Genomic DNA, 23,552 nt, shown 5'->3' with positions numbered 1-23,552 from the left:
AAACGAGACGCAGCGATCGTTTAAATTGCATTTGAGATCACTATACATTCACGTGCTTTTCTTGCAGTTATCTAGAGCTTTGTATTTGTGTCGAGATTGTGAAATAAAAGACGGATAGTGTAACTGAAGCTAAGGTGCAGTGAGAGAGAGAGAGAGAGAGAGAGAGAGAGAGAGAGAGAGCAAGGGAGTACGAATTTGAGGACTCACCACGAGCAGTTCCCTTGGAAGATCGCCACCATTGTTGATGCCACGATTCATATTGATAAACTGATCGACACTGGGCTTGTCCTTGACGCTTGGGTTATGAAGAGAAGTATTGAGCATGATGATGGCGAAGCTGAGGACGTAGCAGGTATCGGTGTTGGTAAATATATTGGTGTTAAGCTGGCAGTACCTCTGGGCGAAGCACTCCATCATGCGATCGATCTTTTGAGCCTCGCCGGGCAGTCGGAACGACCAAAGGAACTGTCGGAGCGCCTGCACGAGGATCAGATCCGTGAAGTCGTGGAGCTCGACGAAAGCGCGAAGGACGCGTTCGTTGAAGTCGTGGCGTTCGCCGAGGTAGTCGCCTATCGCAGTTTTGTTGAGACCCTCGCCCTTGTAAAGGAATTGGGCTACGTCATCCGGACTCGCAGTTAGGAGGCCATGTTCAATAAGGTACTCGATCCCCTTCTTTGGGTCCATATTGAATTTCTTACGGCCGATTGACGTCTGCTTGGCTTTGTTGGATGGCTTGGAGTCATCGGCAGCGAGACCGCCGCCCTCCATAGCCTCCATTTCAGCCACCACCTCGCCCAGCTCATCCTTAAGTTGCTACGTGCACAAAACAATAGGATTACATTTGTATTTGCATCATCCATTATGTTTATTTACGTTCCTTCAATTTATTCGATGTATTTAGGTTATGCTCGCTTTATTTTGAATTATTAATTTTATGTGTATCTAGCTTTTAATATTTGTCACGCTTTTCTCTTTTCACCTTTACCTTTATGTTTTTTTTATTAATGGATGTTAAACACCAGAATATATATTTCATTATATTATCAATTTCTATTGTTATAATTGTCATGCCATATATACTACGGTTTATGTTATCGATAAATTTATTCAATTTTTTATTTACAGAGTTAATATGAAATTTATATCCTAAGTCAATCACTGAAACGTGTTTTTATTATACTTTATAAATATTGTGAGCTAGTGAAATTTTATAAATTATATGCGAAAAATTTCAAATTAACGATTAAAGTAAAAGATATGTATTTTTATATATTTACAGTATTTTAGCAATATTAAATATAATATAACGGGAATAGATGTAGGTAGTTGATAAAAATAATTTCTATACACATATGTATAATTTCTTTTATTTCAGCTTTACAAATAATAAGTTTCAATGAAAATTTTTTAATCGTGGGACAATATTCTTTTTTCTTCTACATAGTTTGATAAATAATATAATATTGATTTATAAGATGTTAATTTTAATTAGTATTATGTATTTACGTAATATTAACTTTAATTAGTAAGTTTGAGGAAGCTTATAGCGTGACTGTTATATATAGTGACAATAAATATTATTCATTATTCAAGTGTAACTCAATCTCAAAATACTAGAAAATATTAATATTTAACATTGAAATTTTCACTAATGAGTTGGATAAACTTTTTGTTTTTCTCGTAAAATTAAAATTACTTTCATAGAACTAACTAATTTTCAAACTCTTATTATTAAGATTCAAACTCTAGTATTCTTAAAAATGTTCGTTAATATAATTCCATTATCCTATAAAATCGTAATAATTAATCATATGTTATTTCTTTTTAAAGTAACATATACTGAAAGTAATTATGATATTACTTACACCTTGTCAAAATTCAAATAAAATTCTTCAAATTCACCTACAATAAAGGAAAATATTTTTCAAATTTTTAATCAAATAGATAAGTTTTTTTTATATATATGTAAATTATCACCAATGCATATATTAAAATAAAGAAGTCATTGTCACAAAATATAAAAATGCGCTTAGTTTGTAAGTCAAGAGGGATTCGATAGTTCTTATTGAACAAGAGTGGTGATCAGCATGGATGACGAAACAATTGGTACGACCTTAAAGTTCAAACGTTCAGTGGTTCTTCAGCTTTAATTAAGGCACGTCGGAAACCCTATTAAAATTCAGATTAATTCGGCCGTATTTAAGTACAGGCCGTTCATAGCAGATTATGTATGTACAGGAATGACTTATAATTCAGTAAAGCTTTTGTTATTCTGTCGATAACTGTTTCATACTTGCTAAATCGGAACTCACTATATTTAAATAGGATATCCTATTTTTAGGTGAAATTTTAAAAGCCTATTTATTAAAAAATAATAAGAAAATCATTCCTTTTGTAGCATATTTTTAGATAACCTTTTTATATCAATGATTTCATAGTGATATTGCGCATTGATAATTAATGACAAATAAAAGTTAAGTAAATATATTATATTATATTTTAAGCGTTTAATTTGTAAAATAATTGTAAATGAATAAATTGATATGATGTCAAATGGCAATAAACTATATTTATTAGGGGAAATCCTGTTTTCAAAAGATTTACTTATATACAACGGTACTTATATAAAACGTGTGTTTCGATACAAAACAAAAATTTAATTTTAAAAATTTTTCTTCGAAATTATTTGAGATTTAAAAATCCTAGAGTTTAAAATCATCTCATATCAATAGATTTTTCATTTTTTATTAAAATATAATTATTATTACATTTTCTTTTCATTTATATATGTAATCTACTAAAATAGCAATTACTTAAATTGCTTTAATATTTGCGTAATTGTACTATCAAAGATAAGATCGAGTAGATGTAATTAGAACAAGCAATTTTTTAAATAAAGTAGCCATAACTCTAATTTAATAGTTAAAACAATAATACGTAAGATGAATTTCTGACAAAGAAGACCATATACCAATACCTAATAAATGTATAAATATATTATCTATATATAATATTCGATTATTTCATATTTGCCTTATGCTCTACATAAGAAATTTTAGTAGTTACATTTTATTCGTTTTAATTACAGAAATACATTAGTGTGAGAAAAAAAATAGTGTCTTACAGCAAAAATAGGTAGCTACGGTCTTATAACGAATTAAGATATGATCAATTAAAATGAAACATGTACATATGTGTATATCATATGCTAGACACAGTTATTAATAAAATAAAAAGACCTTTATACATGGCAAGGCTTATATTTTTTACTTTTTTTATTCGCTTGATCATTATAAAAGTCTCGGAAGGTTGATGTTCTCAACCGACATCAAACTACAATATTACATTAATACATTTGAAAGAATTAAAAGCGAAGAAATGGAACTCTACTGGCTGTATAAATTCGGCAGTTATGACGTCACGTACTCTCGGAACATCTCTCATAGGAGACACGTGGATACGGGCTTTCCTCTTTGGTCTGTGGGAAGAGTGCGAGGCTCGCAGCATCATCACGTCGCGCGTTTATTAAGCCGAGCGTCGCAAGGAAACGCGCAGTTTATTTCGAAACGGATGTTCGGTACCAGCGAATTATGGTTTTAGCTTTGGCAACGCGGACCTACAATCGACAACTTTTTCGAGCTCGATGATAGAATCCACACGGTTGGGACACGCGGCGAGTGGATAACCTTCAAATTAAAAATTTATCTAACTGACGCCAGACTAACTACTCATATTTCTTCTTTGTACCACTCTCTCTTGTTTAACCAATATATCGCATACATTGTGCATTTATGTACGTGCAAATAACTCAGCGATGAAAGTTACTACCAGAAAGTGCATATCTAGTGTAAGCTTATAAGCTCCTTAGTCGTTATCGTTAAAGTTTTGATATAAATTTTAAGATTTATTATTGAAAACGGGCCAAGAATGACTATTTTTCCTGAAAGCTCATTTGAAAAAAAGAAACTATAAATATTCATCCATCATATAATGACGATAGGCTTATCCATAAAGCAACACATATCACGTATATAAATTTAATCAATTGTACTTTTATACGTCATTTAACATTAAATCTTAATTTTTTAACTAAGTAGAAAAATATCGTTTGAAACTCTTTGGTGGTCATATAAAATATACAAATATACAAATAAAAATACGACATTGTACATTAAAACTGAATATTCTATTAAAAATTGCATTTGCAATTATTACAAATTTGATTTTTAATTATCTTATAATATGATTATCGTACCATGAGTAATATGCAAATATTATTGGAAATATTTAATACGGAAAAAGGGTAAATATATATAAAACTATTTTTTATTTTTTATTATTTTTCATTAACTCGATATTTTTAATCATAAAAATGATTTCTAGGTTTCAATTACATACGTATTTAATAATTAATATACTTATATAACAGTATCTTTAAAATTTTGACTAGCTACGTATAAAATTAAAATTGAGTCTTTTATTTTTATATTTTTATATAAGAAATATAATAAAAGATAATTTAAGTTTTCTTTATAATGTAAGTAATAATCATTTATAGCTTCAATAGTGTCTTCTGTAGTAGTGACATTCGTTGAAATGATCGAAATAGAACCATTTATAACTTACATTCGCTGCAAAATTTTCTCAGATTTCTCTGCAAAAGATCTCAGAAAAAATGTAAATCCAAAATTCAGGTTCATAAAACATTATATTCATGAATTATAAGATTTTAGTTAAAAGTAAATCAATAAATTTACAACTCGTTAAATATTACAATTTTTATAAATTGTTAATATTTATAGAATTAAATAAAAGTATATACACTATATGTTAATATTTAATATTGCATATGAACGAAATATTTTTTATAAGTTAACATTAATAAACTTTCTGCCAACAGAAAGTTACTGACAATAATTTACACAGAGTTGATAGGTATAAATTGATATATCAATATTATAACATACTTTCGTATTTCATATAGAATTTATATATTTATAATAAGTATTCCTTAACATCACTTATTTAGTATTATTATTAAGTAAAGACGTGTACTTAGTATAATAAGTAATAATATTATATAATAAGAAAATGAAAAAAGATAAGAAATAAATCATCGCGTGGTTGCAGCCTAAGGAACAAGATATAATGTTTTATTAACAATTTTACTTCATTAACAATCAGAAAAGAGTGAAATAAAAAACCATAATTAATAGAAAATAATATACATATTTCTACTTCGTTGCTTTTATGTAATTTTCTTTATTTCATCTGTTTTATATGTACACCTAGAAAGAAGCTAATTAATGACTTTAAATTCTTCACAGATGACATTCATATATTTTTAAATCTTGAAAATTCTTATATTATGCGTACATATTACTTCTTATGAGAATTTAACTATAATTTTTGTACGTATAAATATTAAGTATTGCTTGTGCCTTCATTTGATACGTAAATTTTAAAACGATAGGTTTCTATAATAAAAATATCATTAATAATTTTTAGTTATTTTCATCTACAAAGTTAAATCGTTCATTTTAATTTTAAAGGAAAAATATGTTTCTTTTTACAACTAATAAGCAACTTTATTACATATATATAATTTTGATGATCTTCAAAGAAAAAGATAATACATGAAATACGCAGAAACGTTTTTGAATAATACATTAATTTGAGAAATACTTTACATTTACAGAAGAATTGCGAAATGGAAATATAAAAGAACTTGGGTTATAATAATATTCTTGTACTCCCCTGTGCTATGTTTAACGATTGTATTTCAATGCCAGACCCTTTGAATTAAATTTGCAACCTTAAAATTAAGTCTCTGACTCATTTGCTTAGTTAATTATAGGTTTGATAATATTAAAACAAAATTATTATACGACGAAAAATTAAAATTATTTAACTTTTTACATTTCTTCGTTAATATCAAGGAGACGAAACGATATTTTATTTATTAACTTTTTAATATTTATTTTACTTATCAAATTATATCTACATTTTTATAAATTAATGTAATCCACTCACATTTCTCAAAATATATCGTAAATAATATCAATAACGATATGCAAACAAAATAATAATTCCGTTTGATTCCACAATGTGCTTAATGAAATCAGTGATAATTTTTTTCTATTTAAATGGAAAGGTGATGCATGGAGGATAAAGATTATTTCGACCGATATAGCGCCATTAGCGAGACGAAAGTCCTTGCGTGATTATCGTAGGGATCGCACGGGGGTATGACGAGTGATGAAATAGAAACGGAATATAGTTGAGAGTACAATAGAAGCGAGTGTGAAACGTGTAAAAAGTGCTGGAGAATTGAGTACGTGTATTCAGCAATCGCATAAGGGTGCTTGCAAATGCACTCGAGCTGGAAAAATTTGCACGCAAACGCGAAATTTTTTTCGTGAAACTTAATGATAGGCTAATTTTTCGAGGTTTTTCTGGCCTTGGCTCATGTAATCATATATTAATGCTTTCAAGAAATTGGCAATCCAATTTCTTTTGTGTTCTACCAAATGTAACAGTATCCTTACTTTTGATCATTTCTTCTATCTTTTCATAAATAATTAATTGTTGCATAATAACCAAGTGCAAGATATTTTTTTAAATAAAAATCACTCGATGTGTTTAAATTACAACGTTATTTAAACTACAAGTTTATTTAATTATTTCCGTTTCCAATCATTCACAATCTTTTGTCATGTGGAACTTATTTAAATGCGTTATTGTAACCATTTAATCAATAATATTGAATATCATACAATCTTGTATTTTATATGTTAAACTTTGGTTGCAAATATTTATTTAGTTTTTTTAATGACAAATAATGCTGTATTATTGTTATATAAAAACTAGGTATAAAAAATAAACAAATACTTAATAATATTTAATAACGATTTTATAATAATATTATATAAACGATTATATAATATAATATAAATTTATAGTATATAATAGTTGAAATAGATTAATTATAAGTGATATGTAATTAAAAATGCAATACATTTTCTACAAATATTGAACATTTAAGATATAAATCATCTTTAATCCAATAAAATTTTGTCGTAACGTAAGCTTTAGTAAAATATTTTTAGCAATATAAAATGAAAAAAATAACTAAATTATGATTTAAATTTTATATGCGAACCTTTAATTTGGTAAAATTTTGTATTTTATTGTCACCCGACTTACAAAAATAAAATAAATGTTTAATTATTGTGACAAAGCAGGCTAATTAATATATTCGAACAAGATTAAAACAAACCCGATTGTCCAAAAAAAATTAATTATAAAATATCAGCAAGAAAATAGAGAAGGATAAAAATCGATAAATAATACAAAAAAATAAGGTTATGAAATATATGAAAGATAAGCTTTCAAAAATTCCATTTATGAAAATTAAAAAGTAAGGAGGCTAGTAAGATACGACTCTATAAATGAAGTCAACACAAAACACGAAAAGTAATATATGTTTTTAATTTAATTTTTTTATTAATTTAAATTTAATTTAATTTAATTTTTTAAAAGTAATTATATTTTTAATATAAAAATGTATTCTTATATGATAATGTGTTCAAATCATATAAATTTCTATATTGTAGATAAAACATGCATATCGTACATAGATGCATACATACATATGTATATATAGTGTTCATGCAGTTACTAGTAAAAGTCAACAAATATTCGATACGATGTATTATAAGTTATTTTTTTAATTAAAAGATTTCATAAATTATCAATATTTTAGATTATGATTCAATACATAACATTTTTCATATTCGAACTATAATTTTTAATTCATTTTACTTATTAAAATGCGTAATGGATAATCCAAATTTTATTTTTATGTGAATCATTACCAATAATTTATCTCAATCATCATTTATTTCATTAATAATTTATATAATAATTATTTATTTATAATTATTTATATTTAATATGCTGTATGCGATTTCTTCAATCTTCATAAATCTCATATTTATATAGCAAAATCAGTTATTAGAAGAAACGATAATAAAAATTTGCGATATTGAATAGAATGATATTGAATAAAAGATATTGAATTGAATAGTTTATTATCAGTAAGTTTTGTTTTTTATACCTACAAGCATACTAACATAAAATTAGGATAAGAATAAATAAAATGTTAATAAAATGTTTATGTTCATAGCAACTATGCGATAAAGAGAAAAGGATAAAGTGAAATACTTAATTGGTGATATTTATATATTTCGTTTAGTTAAGACAATATTTTTTAATTTATCAAATTATATCTCGAACGATGAGTATAACGACAGTTATTAATTCAATCAAATCCATTATTACATTTCCTTTTAATAATGTAACAGTATTAGATAATACATAAGAGAGAGAGAGAGAGAGAGAGAGAGAGAGAGAGAGAGAGAGAGGTACCGATAAATAAGTTAGATTAAAAAAATTATTAACATAAAGATAGCTACATTTGATTTTAAATGCTACGCAAGTTATGATCATTTTTCTTCTTTGTCGATTATTTTGACTTGTAGAAACTAACGATAGAAATAATTGTTAACGATTTGAAGATTAAAATGTAGTTAATAATTTTTATTTTTAAATTAATTTTATTAAAATTTTATCGTTAATTATAAATAAATATAAGTATAAATCTATATAAATCTAAAATGAATTTACAATAAGATCACAAACTTTTATTTGGGATGTTTGTTAAGCTTGGAATTATCAACGGTCAAGACTAATCACAGCAATTTTGCAATAACAAATAAAAGCTTTTTCAAAGATTGGATAAAACTGATTATTAGCACAGGCTAAGATTTGTGACTCCATCGCTGAACTTTGTTTCTTTCCATTTGATCGCATGTACAAGTTATCGAATTTTTTTTCTCGTCTACAGTTTTTTCCTACATCGACGATATTTAGCACCGAACCTCACTTCGAGGAACAACTCGAGAGGAAAAGTTACTCAATAACGCAAGGTAGTATTATTTTTTAAATCGACTGTTCGAGGAACTGTTTTGAACTTATTTCGTTCCTCGACAAGCAATGAGAGCTTTCTTTTCCCTAGCTGACTCTTACTCCGCTCTGCTCTGCTCGTCAATACTCGCTTCTCGAAATTATGTATTTGCCACTGGACTGGATCATGCCGGAAGTCGCAATAGTATCAAGAAGATTCCATTGACGTGCAAGTGAACGGACAAACTACTCCTTAACATTTTTGCTGTTATTGCTTTTAAGAACTTCAACGCTAGTATAGCAAAAGAGCGAAACCTTTCCAAATTAAATGTAACCGTTTGACGTCGGTAAATCATGCCAGCCCTTTTCAGTTACAATTGAATCGTTCTATTTCGATAAAACTGCTGCTTTGAACTTTATGCATAGTACCTAAATTAAAAAATTATAAATTGAAAAATATAAAAGAAAAATATAAATTTTTAAATATTGATGTATGTTTTTTCGCTTTTTATATTACAAGCGAAGTGTATAGCGATTTATAATATAATGTATAATTTTTAATAAAATTTATAAACATTTTATCAATAATTCAATATAAATTTATTTTTGAAATAATACTTGAAGCTTAAGCTATAAAATATATAAGAAAAAGTTTATCTTATCGATAATTTTTATAATTTTTTATCGTTAAAGGAATAAAATATTTGTTAACTGTTCTTATTTTAGAATTGGATAAGGAAAAAGTAAAAAAAAGGGAAGAGGGAGAAACATAGACAGAGACAGAGACAGAGAACTGATGGGCTGTGCGATTGTCAAAAAAATATAAGTGAGTTTTGTGGCTTACGCACTCGAGTGTAGAAACGCAAATTTCTCATCACATCCATATTTGTAGATGTAAATCAACAAGCACGTCCATGTAATACTGTTCAGTCAATACAGAGGTTTTGAGTTGTGCTACCTTTTAATACTTTGCAATAAGATCAACCTTTAGGTATAATTTTCTAGGTTTTAACTACGGCTATTTTTGCGTAGGTTACTTCTTATATTTTTTCACAAAGCTTGCGGGAAATTACGTAGATTAAAGAAACTTTTCCTCGTAAAATATTTTTTCTCGTCACTCAGTTTTTACATTACGAGTTCATGTAGAAAATTGTTTGAATAAACCTAGTTAGAAAAGTCAAAGTAATCAAGACATTTTATAGTAAGAAAATCTAATGTTTTTATAATAAAATCAAAAGTATGTATAGCAAAATTTAGTTTTATTTATTCAAAGCTTAAATTGAAATCTTCAGATTTAAAACCTGCGATTTTTAAAAACAATTATAAAGACGTATTTTGGTACATATAGTTACACAATTCTATTTAAAATAAATATATAATTAATTTTAATATGAGATTTATTATTAAGAATCAAATGTAAAAGTATAAAATAAGTATCCCAGTGATATTTAACTATCATTAAGATATAAAAAAAAAAAAAGGAATCAACGAAATAGCAGTAGTAGAAATGTAATTACAAGTAAGATTTTAAGCATTTTTAACATCTTATAATAAAAATTATAGTGGAGTCGTAAGAGAACAAAGCTACTTTTTAGTATGTGCCATGTAAGACCTACTCCCGTGCATTTTGTCCAATATGGAAAGTGAATGAAAACAATGCCACACTGTAATAAGCCAAAAATACTCCTGCATAGCTCTTATTATTGTTCTTGCTTTTAGCTCACATAACGCAAAGTAAAAATATTCTGAAACTTTAGTAAAAGAAAAATATGAAAGCAAAACAATGCTACGACTTTTTACTTCCTTTATTTTTTTATCTTTGAGTCGATGTTAAAACAACGGCTTCTACCTACCAATATTTCACAAATTGAAGTGAGACGACAGACCGTAATGAATAAACAGTAAGACAGTGAAAGAGGGAGAACTAATCAGTAATATCTTTTGTATAATTACTATATAGCAAAAACAGCAGACGTAGGAATTTTCATTTATGACATTTATGATTTATTTTATGATAATAATTATTTATTTTTATATTATGAATTCATCTTGGAGTTTCGATTTACTTTTTTTTGTTTTCACTTTGCATTTGTTAATTTTTTTAATCGCCATTTATTACATTATTCTTCGCGTATTTTGACATTTGTGTTACATACGCATGAAATATCCATACGAATATCTTATACAGGAACAAAATATTTTATGATATTGCCCCGTAATTTAATCATTTTGGTTCTGTTTTCCATATATACTAGAATTTAATCTATATTAGAACTTAATTTTTTTAAATTTTAAACTAATTAGTGTATTAAACTAGAGTAAACTAGATAGTGTATTCAATGTAAGGAATTTAGTATTCATAAGACTAATCAAACCATTTTCATATCATAAATTTGTGGAATGTAATGTAAATACTTTAAACGATCTTTCCAGTATTTAATTGTTTATATGAATTTCAAGTAAAACGTTTATATACATTTACTAAACCGGATGAAATGATCGATAAATCGAGAAGATTATTTAAAATGCACATGAAATAATGCTTCCATGTCAGGATGCCAAATGGAATAGAAAATAATAGATCAACGAAATAAAAGCGTATTAGAATATCTAGATGGGGCATATATGTGTACGTTGGGGCGCCGTGATAACGGGTGAAAATAACAATCATAAGGTGAGTGACGTATACGCATAGGGACGCATCTCTCTCCTCTACTGCACCATAGTTAGAACATGCTGTAATACTCTGCACAATGCATAAATAAAAGCGTATTAATAAAATGATGCATTCGATTGTGTGCGTTCAAATGTATATGTACGCACGCGACCAGCAATATATTGACGAGTTAACGCTAAATACGATATTTACCGACATTTGTATTATCAACGTATTTACAGGTTTTTTTTTAATTATATATCAAACGGACAATTACGATTTTTTATATTACCAAAAATAAAACTAAGTTATTCTAGTCTTAAATTATATTTTATAAAGCATGCAAATCTATTATATGAAATAGCGTTCGTTAACATTTGAAAATTAATTATGATTTTATTTTAGATATGAAATAAACTTACCAAGAAACTCTTAGTTGTTAAATTCTATAATTCAATTCTTACCTAAAATATAAATTTTTATAATTTATAACGTTTCATTTTTCAATAAAAATTGTTGTTAACAATTATATTATTTTTCAAATATGATATATATTTTTAAAATGTCTATTTTATTATTCAACAAAATATTTATTATTTTCATTTCACTTTAATGTGTTTACAACATAAATTTATACAATTCGAACCGAATTTTAGATAATAATTACGAAATTGTTGAAAGTTCTTTTTTAGTTATTTTTTAAATTCAATTTTTTAAATTCAACGACCTTTCGGAGGTGTATGAGCTCAATTTGCATTTATTTTAATCATTTATTGCCTTCATTGATCTATTTATATACCGCACATTATCAAAACAAGAGATTATGCATTGGATTGGACAAAAAACCAATACAGAGCGCCAGCCTGGAACATCTGGCGATGAGCTCCGATCGATAAGATCTAAAGGGGAAAATAACCGAAATGAAATTTCTCTCTGGCGCTAATATATTTTCTAGTTTATATTTCTCATCAGCATCTCTTATCAGCCGCCGTGGTGCCAACTCGACAAATTAGCTCATATGTTTGTTAATATCCGCTGTTTTTTTAGTACAATCGATGTAGCGTTTTAATACGCTATTAGTTATTCATTATCTATGCACATGCGAAGTTTTTAATATCTGCGAATAAATGCTTATATAGACAAAGAGATTGCACGTAAAAATTTAAAACTGTTTTAAATATTCTATTTTTTTTTTTAATTATAAGGCAAAGCTATTTATCATGTATACACAAACAAGAAAGGTAGATCCAATAAAGTAATCCTCTCGCCGAGATCTCTACATTTATTAGTGCACATTCGAAAGGATAACTTTACACGAATTCACTAAAAAATATATTGTTAATTTTGATGAAATAAGACTTTAAATTTCATCTTTGGTTTGCATAAATAAATGAAAGATAGGCATAAGATCATTTTAAGGAAATAAAATAAAAAATTACTAAAATTGTAAAGGCACGTATAATTTTATTTGAGAATAGACAATTAGCCTCGAAACATTAAGTGCATCCTTGATATTGTAATTAAAACATAGCCAAATATAAATAGTTGACGATATTTTAAAATGAGATAAAAGATTGTCTCGGAATTTTGCTGATTAAATATATGGAGCTTTGGAAGCGTAAATTTTGCAGGCCGCACAAAGTACATTCTAATTCCCACACCAGTTAACCGAAAATATACTGTTACACAAAAATGTCAAACACAGCAACACTTAAGAATCGGTCAACTCAGTCGCATTGAATGCCAAGCAGAGTACAAAAGAAATGTCAGAAAAACCAGCTAATACTTGTAATTGAATTCTTTATATTCGTGCAGCGACTTTCGTTCCGCATCGATATCTTTTTTCATCTTCTTGGGCGCACGTAGCCAACGCCCACCTTCAGGAAATAGGAAACCTGTCATACAGACGACGCGGGGTCCCTTATTTTGCTGCAAAAATGCGTTTGCTTCTGCTAAATAGGAAAAAGGGCCGAAGTCGCGATAAGATCCGTGGAGGGGGGATGAAGCATGTCACCAGCTTTGGAATTACTTGGAGCCGCGGCAACCGGTTGCATCGTCTCTGTCAAGGCGCTGAAAAGCGTCGCGATACCGAACGCCGAGCGTCTACAGGATTTTATACGCTCAGATTAACGAACAAACGAGGTTTTTTTAAAACCTTTAGCTCGTGACCTTTTGCGTCTGTTAGCAGATGGTCAGTTGCTGCAAAGAACGTCTGCCTTTTCATGGACTGACTCTCGTCTGCGACCGAGAAAGGAGCGCAATGCTCCTGTTTTGAGTTTTCATAATGCGATTTGCTACATAATATGCGTAGCAAAACTAACGAGAATTATTATCTTTCACTGTCCTCAATAAATGAAGTCACAATAACGTTTCATTTCAATACTAATTTATACTCTTAACTAATTAATAATTTGCTGTCTATGTGTCCGTGTTTCTCATATTTACCTAAGACTTTTATAATACCGGAATTACTTTGCATCTATTGTAATCTATATACAGACGAAAATAATATAACTAGAACGTAATTAATATAACTAGAATCTAGTAGAATTTTAAAGAATTATCAGCAATTTCCTGTTGGATGAACTTTCTACAACACGTAAATTAGTAAGCAAAAAAATATAATTAAGATATTCGCAGTACATTGCAAGTCTGGCACATTATTCATATTAAAATTGCCAAACAGTGTAAGAGATTGTCAATTGAAATTTCACGCACAAATAAAAATTAGTTTTTTATTTATTTTCAAATCAATATGTCAATGACGATTTTATATTTAAATGATATACAGAATATATACGTAACATTTAAGACAATGATTTGCTAAGTAAAATTTAATTTTTTGTAATGGATAAACGATATTTAATCTCAAATAAATTAATTTATACAATTTAATTTAAAAACAGTATATGACACATCCAATCATACACAAACTTTTGTAAACGAGAAAGCCATTCCAATGTCTTTATCAAAATAATTTGCATTATAGTTTCAATACCACTACCGTGTTCTCAACGTTAAAATATACAAACGATCGATATGATGTTAATAAGGGTAAAAAATAAAACTGCTATGCGTATTCAGCACAATTTGTTTATTTTAGTGTTCAGAAAGAGAAAGTATTATTTTTTTCAACTCAAAAAATAAATTGATAATAATATTAAGAATATTATATTTGCTTTTAAACTTAACTATGTATTTAAAACTATTTTCAGTCAATATCTATTTTTAGGATCAAGTTATTCCAAATAAATTCAGTTAAAAAAGTGTCCTCCTAAAATATATTTGCTAATATTTTTATTTTCGTTTACATAATATTATTATTATTTTCTTTTAAGCATGAGAAAATAGAACATTTAAAAAATTATGAACATTTTATTTTTTCTTTTGTTTATTTATTTATTATAAATTATTTTTAAAGTTTTATAAAATTTGATGACTAATTATTACAATTATATGAAAAATAAGTTTAAAGTTCTTAAAAATGTTTATAGCATTTTTAATAAGATATTTGATGACTAAATTATGAAGATGATGTATAATTAATATAAACTAAAAGTTTAAATGAAAGTTTTTAGAAATAATTTCAGTAAATCTTATACTTTTCAATCTACTATAAATGTACTTCATTATTCAAATATGAAATAATGATATGATAATATAATAAAAATTCAACAAAATAAGATTTCTAATGGAATAAAATATATTGATCTATCTAATTCCTTTTGTAAAATATATTTTTCCACTGCTATTAACTATTTTGAGTTAATTGTTAAATTGTTAAGACACACAATTAGTTTAAAATTAGTTTAAATAAGAAAATTAATAAAGGAAATTTTTAAATTGTAATTTAGCATGATTTCAGAAAGTGTGACGGTCAGAGTAACTCGTTACACGAATTAATAAATTACATCAAATTTTTAATTTTTCAAGATAATAAATCAGATCCGCAGATTTTATAGTGTAGGTCAATAATTCGAACACACGTGTCGTTTGGCTTTGTTACAATTTTGTATCAAAGGGGCTTCTAATTCTAAGTCCCTCTGACGCCGAAGAAACATTTATTTGCATCGCAGTTTACATTATAGTGATCCGTTGTAAAAAGTAGTACAAATCGTATAATCAAGTTACTCCAAAAAAATGTTGGTGAGCAAAGTAAATGAAGCATGAATTAATCATCGCAAAACAAAACTCGTATAGGAAAAGAGCGAGATAAAACGAAGGGAAAGAAGAAAGGTTACGAAACTGGAAATTCGACCTCTCAAGGCCGGAGGAGCAACGTTCGTGAATTGTGATCATCTATTACTGCGATCAAACCATTCGATTCTTTCATACGTTCTTTGTTCGAATAGGAATTCCTTGCCTCTTTCGTTTTTCTGCTTTTATTTATTCTTTACTTTTATTTAACAAATACCTCATTTTACACCAGCAAATAATTATTGAATCAGGAATGTAGTACTTCAGAAAAAATTATCCAAATTTTAAGCTATAAAGCAATACAATGAATTAATAATAATATGTAATCAATAATAAATGATATAATTGAAAATAAAAATTTTATTACTTATGAATATATATAAACATAGACTTAATGACTAAAGTATATATAAATTTTATAATTGTGTACACATTTCTTATTTACTTTTCATTAATAATTGGAATTATAAGAAATATACAAAATGTAAAGAAAATCAAATCATTAAATTGGTAAGAAAATAGAAAAAAAGCATTTTTATCTAATGTTAATATTAAAGTTGTAAATATTGAAGTTGTAAATATTCTATTAATTATACAATTATGATAAATTAATTCTTATTAATTATGGATTTTTATATTCTTCAAAATTTTAATTTACATAATTTAATTATCTAAATACAAAAACTAATCTTATATATACTTTTAACAAAATAATATCTATTAATATATTAAGAGATACTTTTCAGTGTTAAATAATTTCAAACAGATTTTATTTAAGTTTTATTTTCCATCAGTAATTAAAATATAAATAATATAACAATATAAAAATATAAATATGTCTTAACCACCAAGTAATTTTTAAGTGAAAGACATTATAATATGCTGATTAAACGAACTTGGTAGCTAAATACGATCCTCTTCAAAGACAGTATCCAAAAAATCTTCATCTTAAAAAACAAAGAAAAATAACTGTAATTCAAGTGAAAGTTCAAGGCAATCCAAATGTCGCTCAATGATAATTGCGAAACGCCAAAAAAAAACAGAATCGAAAATTTATGTGAGCGTATCATCGTCTGTTCCATCAAAGTTCAACAGCTAATCGATCTATTTCATTTTCATTATGATCGACAAACTCAGAGGCGAAATCGCCATCGTTGACTAATTAAGACATTATCTCACATTACCGATATTACAAACAAACATGAATACATGCACGCACGCATGCAAAATAATGAAGTAGAAATAAAATAGCCCACAGATATTTACAATTTACGTGAGCTTTAAGACGAGTCTCTTAAAATAACGTAAATTTCTGATGACATATTGTCTTGCTTATAGATAATAAAAATAAATTGTTTGAAAAACTATATAATATTAATATTGTTATATAAAAATATTGTTTAGTTTTAAACATAGAAATCATTACTATACAATTATAGCATTATAGCATTCTGTGCACTAATTTAATACAAATAAATTATTCTTATTATATAAGAAAAATTATTCAAATTTATTTTAGAAAAATTAATTTTTTTTTATATGGTTAAAGTACGGATATTAATTGAATTCGTGAAATAATGAAAGTAAATTATTCATTAAGTGAATATTATTATATTATATTTTTTAATATATTATGTAATTACAACAACAAATTTTAATTAGTTTTAAAAGTTCCAATTTGCTTTAATTTTTGATATTACGTTTATTTGTTGATAAGTTTTCACTGTCAATTAAATTCAAAGTAATACAATATTAATTTTTATATAATTATATTTATATTTAATTAATGAATCAGACTGTGTAACATTTTTATGATAATTCTATAATTAAAATGTATATTATTTAATTTGTCTTGTGATTATTTTTCTTTTATATATAAGTAATTACTATTAAATTGGAATTATTTTCATGACAGCAATTTTGTATTTTGCCGTTTATTTAATATATAATTTAAATATGTGTAGAAAAAAAATCTATAAAATATATATTTCTTAAATTTAAATCAATATTAGAAATAGTTTAAAAAAAATGAGCTGTACAAAATAATTGCAATGGTTACAAAATAATACTTATGAATGTCTATATTTTAAAATTCATTTTGGGATTTCTGAAATTGACATGTATTCATCATGGTTGCAGAAAGTAAAAATTTGATTATCAAAAGATAGTAGACAAACACATTATAAATTTTTAAAATACGAATGTATAAAGCCAAATTCTACTTATTATTATTAGAATTATGTCATAGTAACATTAATTTTTATTTATTAAAGTATCATGATAAATATTTTTTTTACTTTTCATATGTGAAGACTTATTGATTAATTTGTTTCATCGTATAGTGGTAAATTAAAAAAATTTGTTTAAATAAATTAAAAATTTCCTTTTAATAATTATAAAGCATTGTTATAAACGAGATTATAATGATGTTTGATAAATTATCATTTTATTTATATTTGGTAATATTACCGCTTATAATGGATAGACATAAAACCGTAACATTTCATCTTAATTGAAGCAGAAATCAAACAAAGATATTAATATTTTATATATGTGAAGTTACTATATTTGCAAAAGTTTTTAATAAAAGTTACTAGTAAATCACTTGTATTTTTATCTATGTTTATAAAAATATTTGTTATACTTAATTGTCTTTCCCTTTAAATATTCTCGTAAATTTTTCCTTTTTTTATCATTTATATAAAGTATTTATTAAAAGTGGTTCATTTACGCATTTACGGATAGTGACAGTTTTTGTCTTCAAACTACTCAAAATGAAACAGCCTATCATGTGAAAAAATACTAATAGATGAAGTACCCCAAGATCATAGGAGAAAATGTCTGGTTGTGAAAGAGGGGAAGAAGCCTAAATAAAAGAAAAGTGCTCAAGCAATCGAGGTAGATACCGCATTAGTACAGACGCACGTACAAATCAGAGTCGAGAGCATTTAATTGGCACACCGCCAAAATCGCTTTAATATCCGGTGCGCGAACTTTACAAACCACGTCGACGAAACTCTGGCATTTCAACAAGATTTATGAATTTGCATTCAGGGTAGCGAAATTAAAGCTAAACCCAACCTTTTCGTTGATCGAGAGACCACTGAAGATCATTTTTACGGGAACGTATGATAAAATGCAGCGTGAGATTCGTGTACATCTCTGATTACAATCCTGTTTTTTCATCGATGTTGATTCAAGTTCAATTAAGAGAGAACACTAAATTAAAATCAAGTTATTCAATACAGCGAATAGAATAAAAAAAGTAAAGTTCTAAGAAATAGCGATGAAAAGGTTAGACTTGATTAAAAGGTACCTACCACAACCATAAAGTATCTAATGCAAATTTTTAGAGTAACTGAAATTATTTCAAATTAAATATTATAATAATGATATACTAAGTTAAAATGTACAAGCTAAAAAGTATTAAAAATTCTAATCTCTAACCAGAAATGAATAAACAAAAAAATACCTAATTGAAAATAAAAATATTTTTCAATTAGTTTTATTAGTTTTTAACTTCGTTTTAAAGGCTACTTGATATAACATTCTTGCACAACTATTAATATCTTGATAAAAAAACAATCATTTATCATTCTATTTATAATCTTACAATGCATATTTATCAAATGAAAAATTTAAATAATCTAGTTCTTTAAATACAATAAATTTTAAGAATAATTAACATATTTTTATTAGCATACAGCGAAAGATAAAGTTCAAATATTATAAAGCAAATCTTAAATACAATTGAAAATATTATTCTATTGTTAAAACAGACAAATTGGATAATTTTGCATTTTTAAAGCTGAAATATATATTTTTATAATGCAAAATAAAACTATAATAAATAAATAAATAAATAAATAAATAAATAAATAAATATATATATATATATATATATAAATATTTGTTACCTAAAAATTTACAATTACAATAGCTGAATACTATTGTAAGTCAAAAAGTACTGGAACGTTATTTATGAAAGATTCACGCATGTGATATATTTGAAGCCATTGGAAGAATCGTAAGGAGTTTCGTACGCCGTATTTGTACGTTAAGCAGGGATCTCTCTCCTCGCGGCAAGACATAAAATCCGACTCGTATGCATAAACTCAATCTATTTGGTTGACGTCGGTCTCCCGAAAAGTCACGTGATCACGTTGTATACCAGCCTTGCGCATTTGATATCTATCCCGGATTGGATTTTCACTCTGTATGCAAAGCGCGAACTCATTTTCTCCTTAATAAATTCTTAAGACAATAATGAGAAAAATCAACTTGATGAATTAAATATTTGAATAAAGTACGTCTTTCACAAATAAAATGCTTTCTTACCCTGTAAATATCAACGAGAAATTCCTTTGCAATTCCCTGTACATATGTAAGTTATTTGAGAAAGTTTTTACAAACTTTGATATGGTCCTGTTCCGACTTGAAAAGATCGATATCAAACTTGATATGACATCATAAAAAATTCTATCGATGAACGTTGAATACTTGCATACATTACGTATTTAAGTTTTGACAGCTTTGTATGTTTGATATTAAATTAACACTGTTAAATACGCGATGCATCAACCGATCGATCTTTTGAATATTTGAACACCATCCAACTTCCTGTTATTGCATTATTCTATTATAAAACAATATATTAAAAAATATACACTAAAAGAAAATTTTTAAATACTCAACAGGTTACACAGCAGCTTTCAAGAATATTCGTATTATTATAAATAGATAGAATAACTGTAATTCTTATCTTCTTATCTGTTTATGCGAGTACAATTGAGAATCGGAGTAGGCAAAAGGCTAAAGCTTTAATAAGCGAACAAATCAGCCACGTTCCCATTACGTGATATACAAGAACTACATTTTCATTTTGTCTTAACCACGAAAGTTGAAAAATATTTTTTCATCTAAATTTTTAGACCGTTGCTTAAAAAACTCGCAATTTAAAAATAGATGTAGGTCTGTTTACTTAACAACGCCTCTCTTTTAGCATTTCTAGAGATGTTATGAACAGACTAAAAAAGAAAATGTTTTGTGAATGAAACGGATAAAACAAAAACTTAATACAGATAAGTAAAATAGAGAACTCATCCGAAAATACTACGTCATTTACTAAGAATAGATGCATTGTTTTTAGATGTCCTGGCGCTTTCTCTATGTGCTTTGGGTCAATTTTATCGTGTATTGGTTTAAGTGTTTTTTATAATATTTTTTTGTTGTAATCACAATTTTTGTTATATATATATATATATATCTTTTTAATTTACTTACATTTTCAACAATTTCTAAAAAAAAAGAAGAAATAAATTATCAAATTGATACTGCTGAGATTAATACATAAAACTTTACAGAATAAAAATTATCCTGTCAAATGAATTAAAACGTATATACAGATTTTCAAAGATTACCAATAATTATTAATGGTAAAATAATTACTATCGCATTTTTTACACTAAATTTGTTTTAAAACAATGCAATTTAATTTATTGAAAATTGTAATAATCAAAATAAATAATGAATTATTATTTATCGTAATTTGAGACTAAATCAATGCAAAATATTAGTAATTAATGTATTTGTATGACAGACTAACTGTATTGGAATAATTAATAAATAAGTTTCAAATATTTAGAAAAGCTTGCTAAAAATTATGATCGTACGGTCAAGTTTCAATTATAAGCTCCATCAAGCATTCTTGTACCTTTCGATTCAGGTTCAAGGTAATACTTTTTCAAACAGTGAAATGTAAGTAATGAGTATATAAACTAGACATAATTTAAAATTGAAATATACGTAATTTTCGTATTGCATAAAATAAAGGAAAAGTATTAATTTACTAGACTTTTAAGTATTAATAATAATTTGTTAAATTAAAAAAAAAACAATGTACCATTTAAAAAGCAAATATTCATAATTTTCAGAGACATATTAAATGCATAAAATAATGTGTTATAAAAAAAATATATTAAATTATTGTCTATTGATTAACACAAAAATGTTACAATTTATCAATTAATTGATACTTGCATCTCTATATTTTATTCGGCATGAATTATTAATTCAATTGTACAAAGTGTATGTACAATATAATATAAAGAATTCGACTACAAGCATATTAATTATTTTAGTGATAATTGTAATTGTTTTGTGTTCAACACAAGTAACAAATTTAACAAATAAAGGAACTCTCAAAAATCGTACCTGCAGAATATTGTGTTTATGAACATAATTTTAATGGAAACTATTTAACTTTATAAGGAATATTTAAATATTTTAAAGATTTATGCATGTTCTTTGTTTACTTTTCATATGCGTAGTAACTATTGATTCATTCTAATAAATAATTTAAAACAAATGTACAATTGTTATTAAAAGCACATTTGTTATATTAAAAATAATTTAATTTAATAAGAGATAGATAAATTAATAAAAGAAATTTTTCAGAAGGCATATAGCAAAAAAAAAAATAAATCCAGTAAGAGCATTAAAGTCGTATTTACATGATAGATCAGTAAAGGAAACCACACCTAATATCCTGATGTAAGGAATACGGATGGCACGTGTCCAAGCATTTTTCTTCGCTGACGAGTCAATGTTACGCTACATTGACAAAATGAAAAAATTTTGTTCAGAAGCACGAAATTACAAGAACAATATTGTAGGTTCGCCAAGGTTCAGCAATTCCATTCACCTTAGCAGTTAGTAATTATGATATAATTGCGGGCGCTAGTCTTTACCATTAATTCTTCCCAATACTTGACCTACTTCGCCGTTAGTTATAACACATTACTTTAGCTGTTTTAGCTTTAAGCCATCAACCAACCTTCATCGATTTTTACTTTCCTGTATTATTTTCAACATTTTTATTGCACAAGGACTCGTGAGATTTTATCGGCTCATAAGATGATAGCGCTTCGATCCACTACAAAAAGTTCGCGAAATACATTAGGCGGTTTATGTTCAATTATATACATACCTGCTCCCAAGACATGGCCTTCGCTAAATAACTTATAAATTAACAAAGGATTGCTGTACTTGCTATTAGCGAATTTTTCTCATACAAAAACATACGTTGAGAAATAAAATGACGCACATGTTGCATATTGTTGCACCTACATGAACACATTGGATTAAAGGTGCTAGTAAATAATTCCTAAACTTCAACTATAGAAGAATGCATTAATGATTCTATTTTTCTTTTGTCAAGAATGATTTTTAATAAAATTCTGATCAAGTTTTTTAAAAAAATATAATAATTGATATATTTTTATTGTAAACTTGAATAATTTCGTGACATTGATATTTTTGTTCATAAATATTATAAATATTGTATTCAAACATTGAAATTGTTGAAAAGCAAAACTGTCACTGTAAAAAAAACTAGAAAAAATCTGTATTTTAAGATAATTTAAAAAATTCTCTTTGTTAATTAAATATAAAATTCAAGTACATTCAATTACAATCATTATACTAAAATTATATTCAAATTAGTTTAAGTCAATTAACACAATAAACGAAAATAAAATATAAACTATAACACAAATCTAAAAGAAGTCGTTAGTCATTTATAATATGAAGGCCCTAACGTTAAGTAATCAGCAGAGGCTATGTATCAACAAAACCGGAGGTAAATATAATTTAACAATAGTCACATATAATTATCACACGGTGCTCTTTATCAATTATTCTTTGTACATAAATAGAAAGAATAAATATTCTT

The 23,552-nt window shown here is 26.5% G+C and overlaps 1 protein-coding gene across 3 annotated transcripts in view; it reads right to left on the bottom strand.

Annotated features, from left to right (window-relative positions):
• The window catches only part of step (cytohesin steppke), a 53,411-nt gene that overhangs the window by 5,596 nt on the left and 24,263 nt on the right, over positions 1–23,552 (bottom strand). For all 3 annotated transcript variants that reach the window (XM_011495604.1, XM_011495602.1, XM_011495603.1), the window contains one exon: positions 208–813. In XM_011495604.1, coding sequence (XP_011493906.1) covers positions 208–813 — 606 coding nt within the window. The remainder of the gene's footprint in view (positions 1–207; positions 814–23,552) is intronic.

Source organism: Ceratosolen solmsi, unplaced genomic scaffold, assembly GCF_000503995.2.
Source record: "Ceratosolen solmsi marchali unplaced genomic scaffold, CerSol_1.0 scaffold11, whole genome shotgun sequence".
Lineage (NCBI taxonomy): Eukaryota > Metazoa > Arthropoda > Insecta > Hymenoptera > Agaonidae > Ceratosolen > Ceratosolen solmsi.
This window is presented reverse-complemented; position numbering and strand designations above follow the sequence as displayed.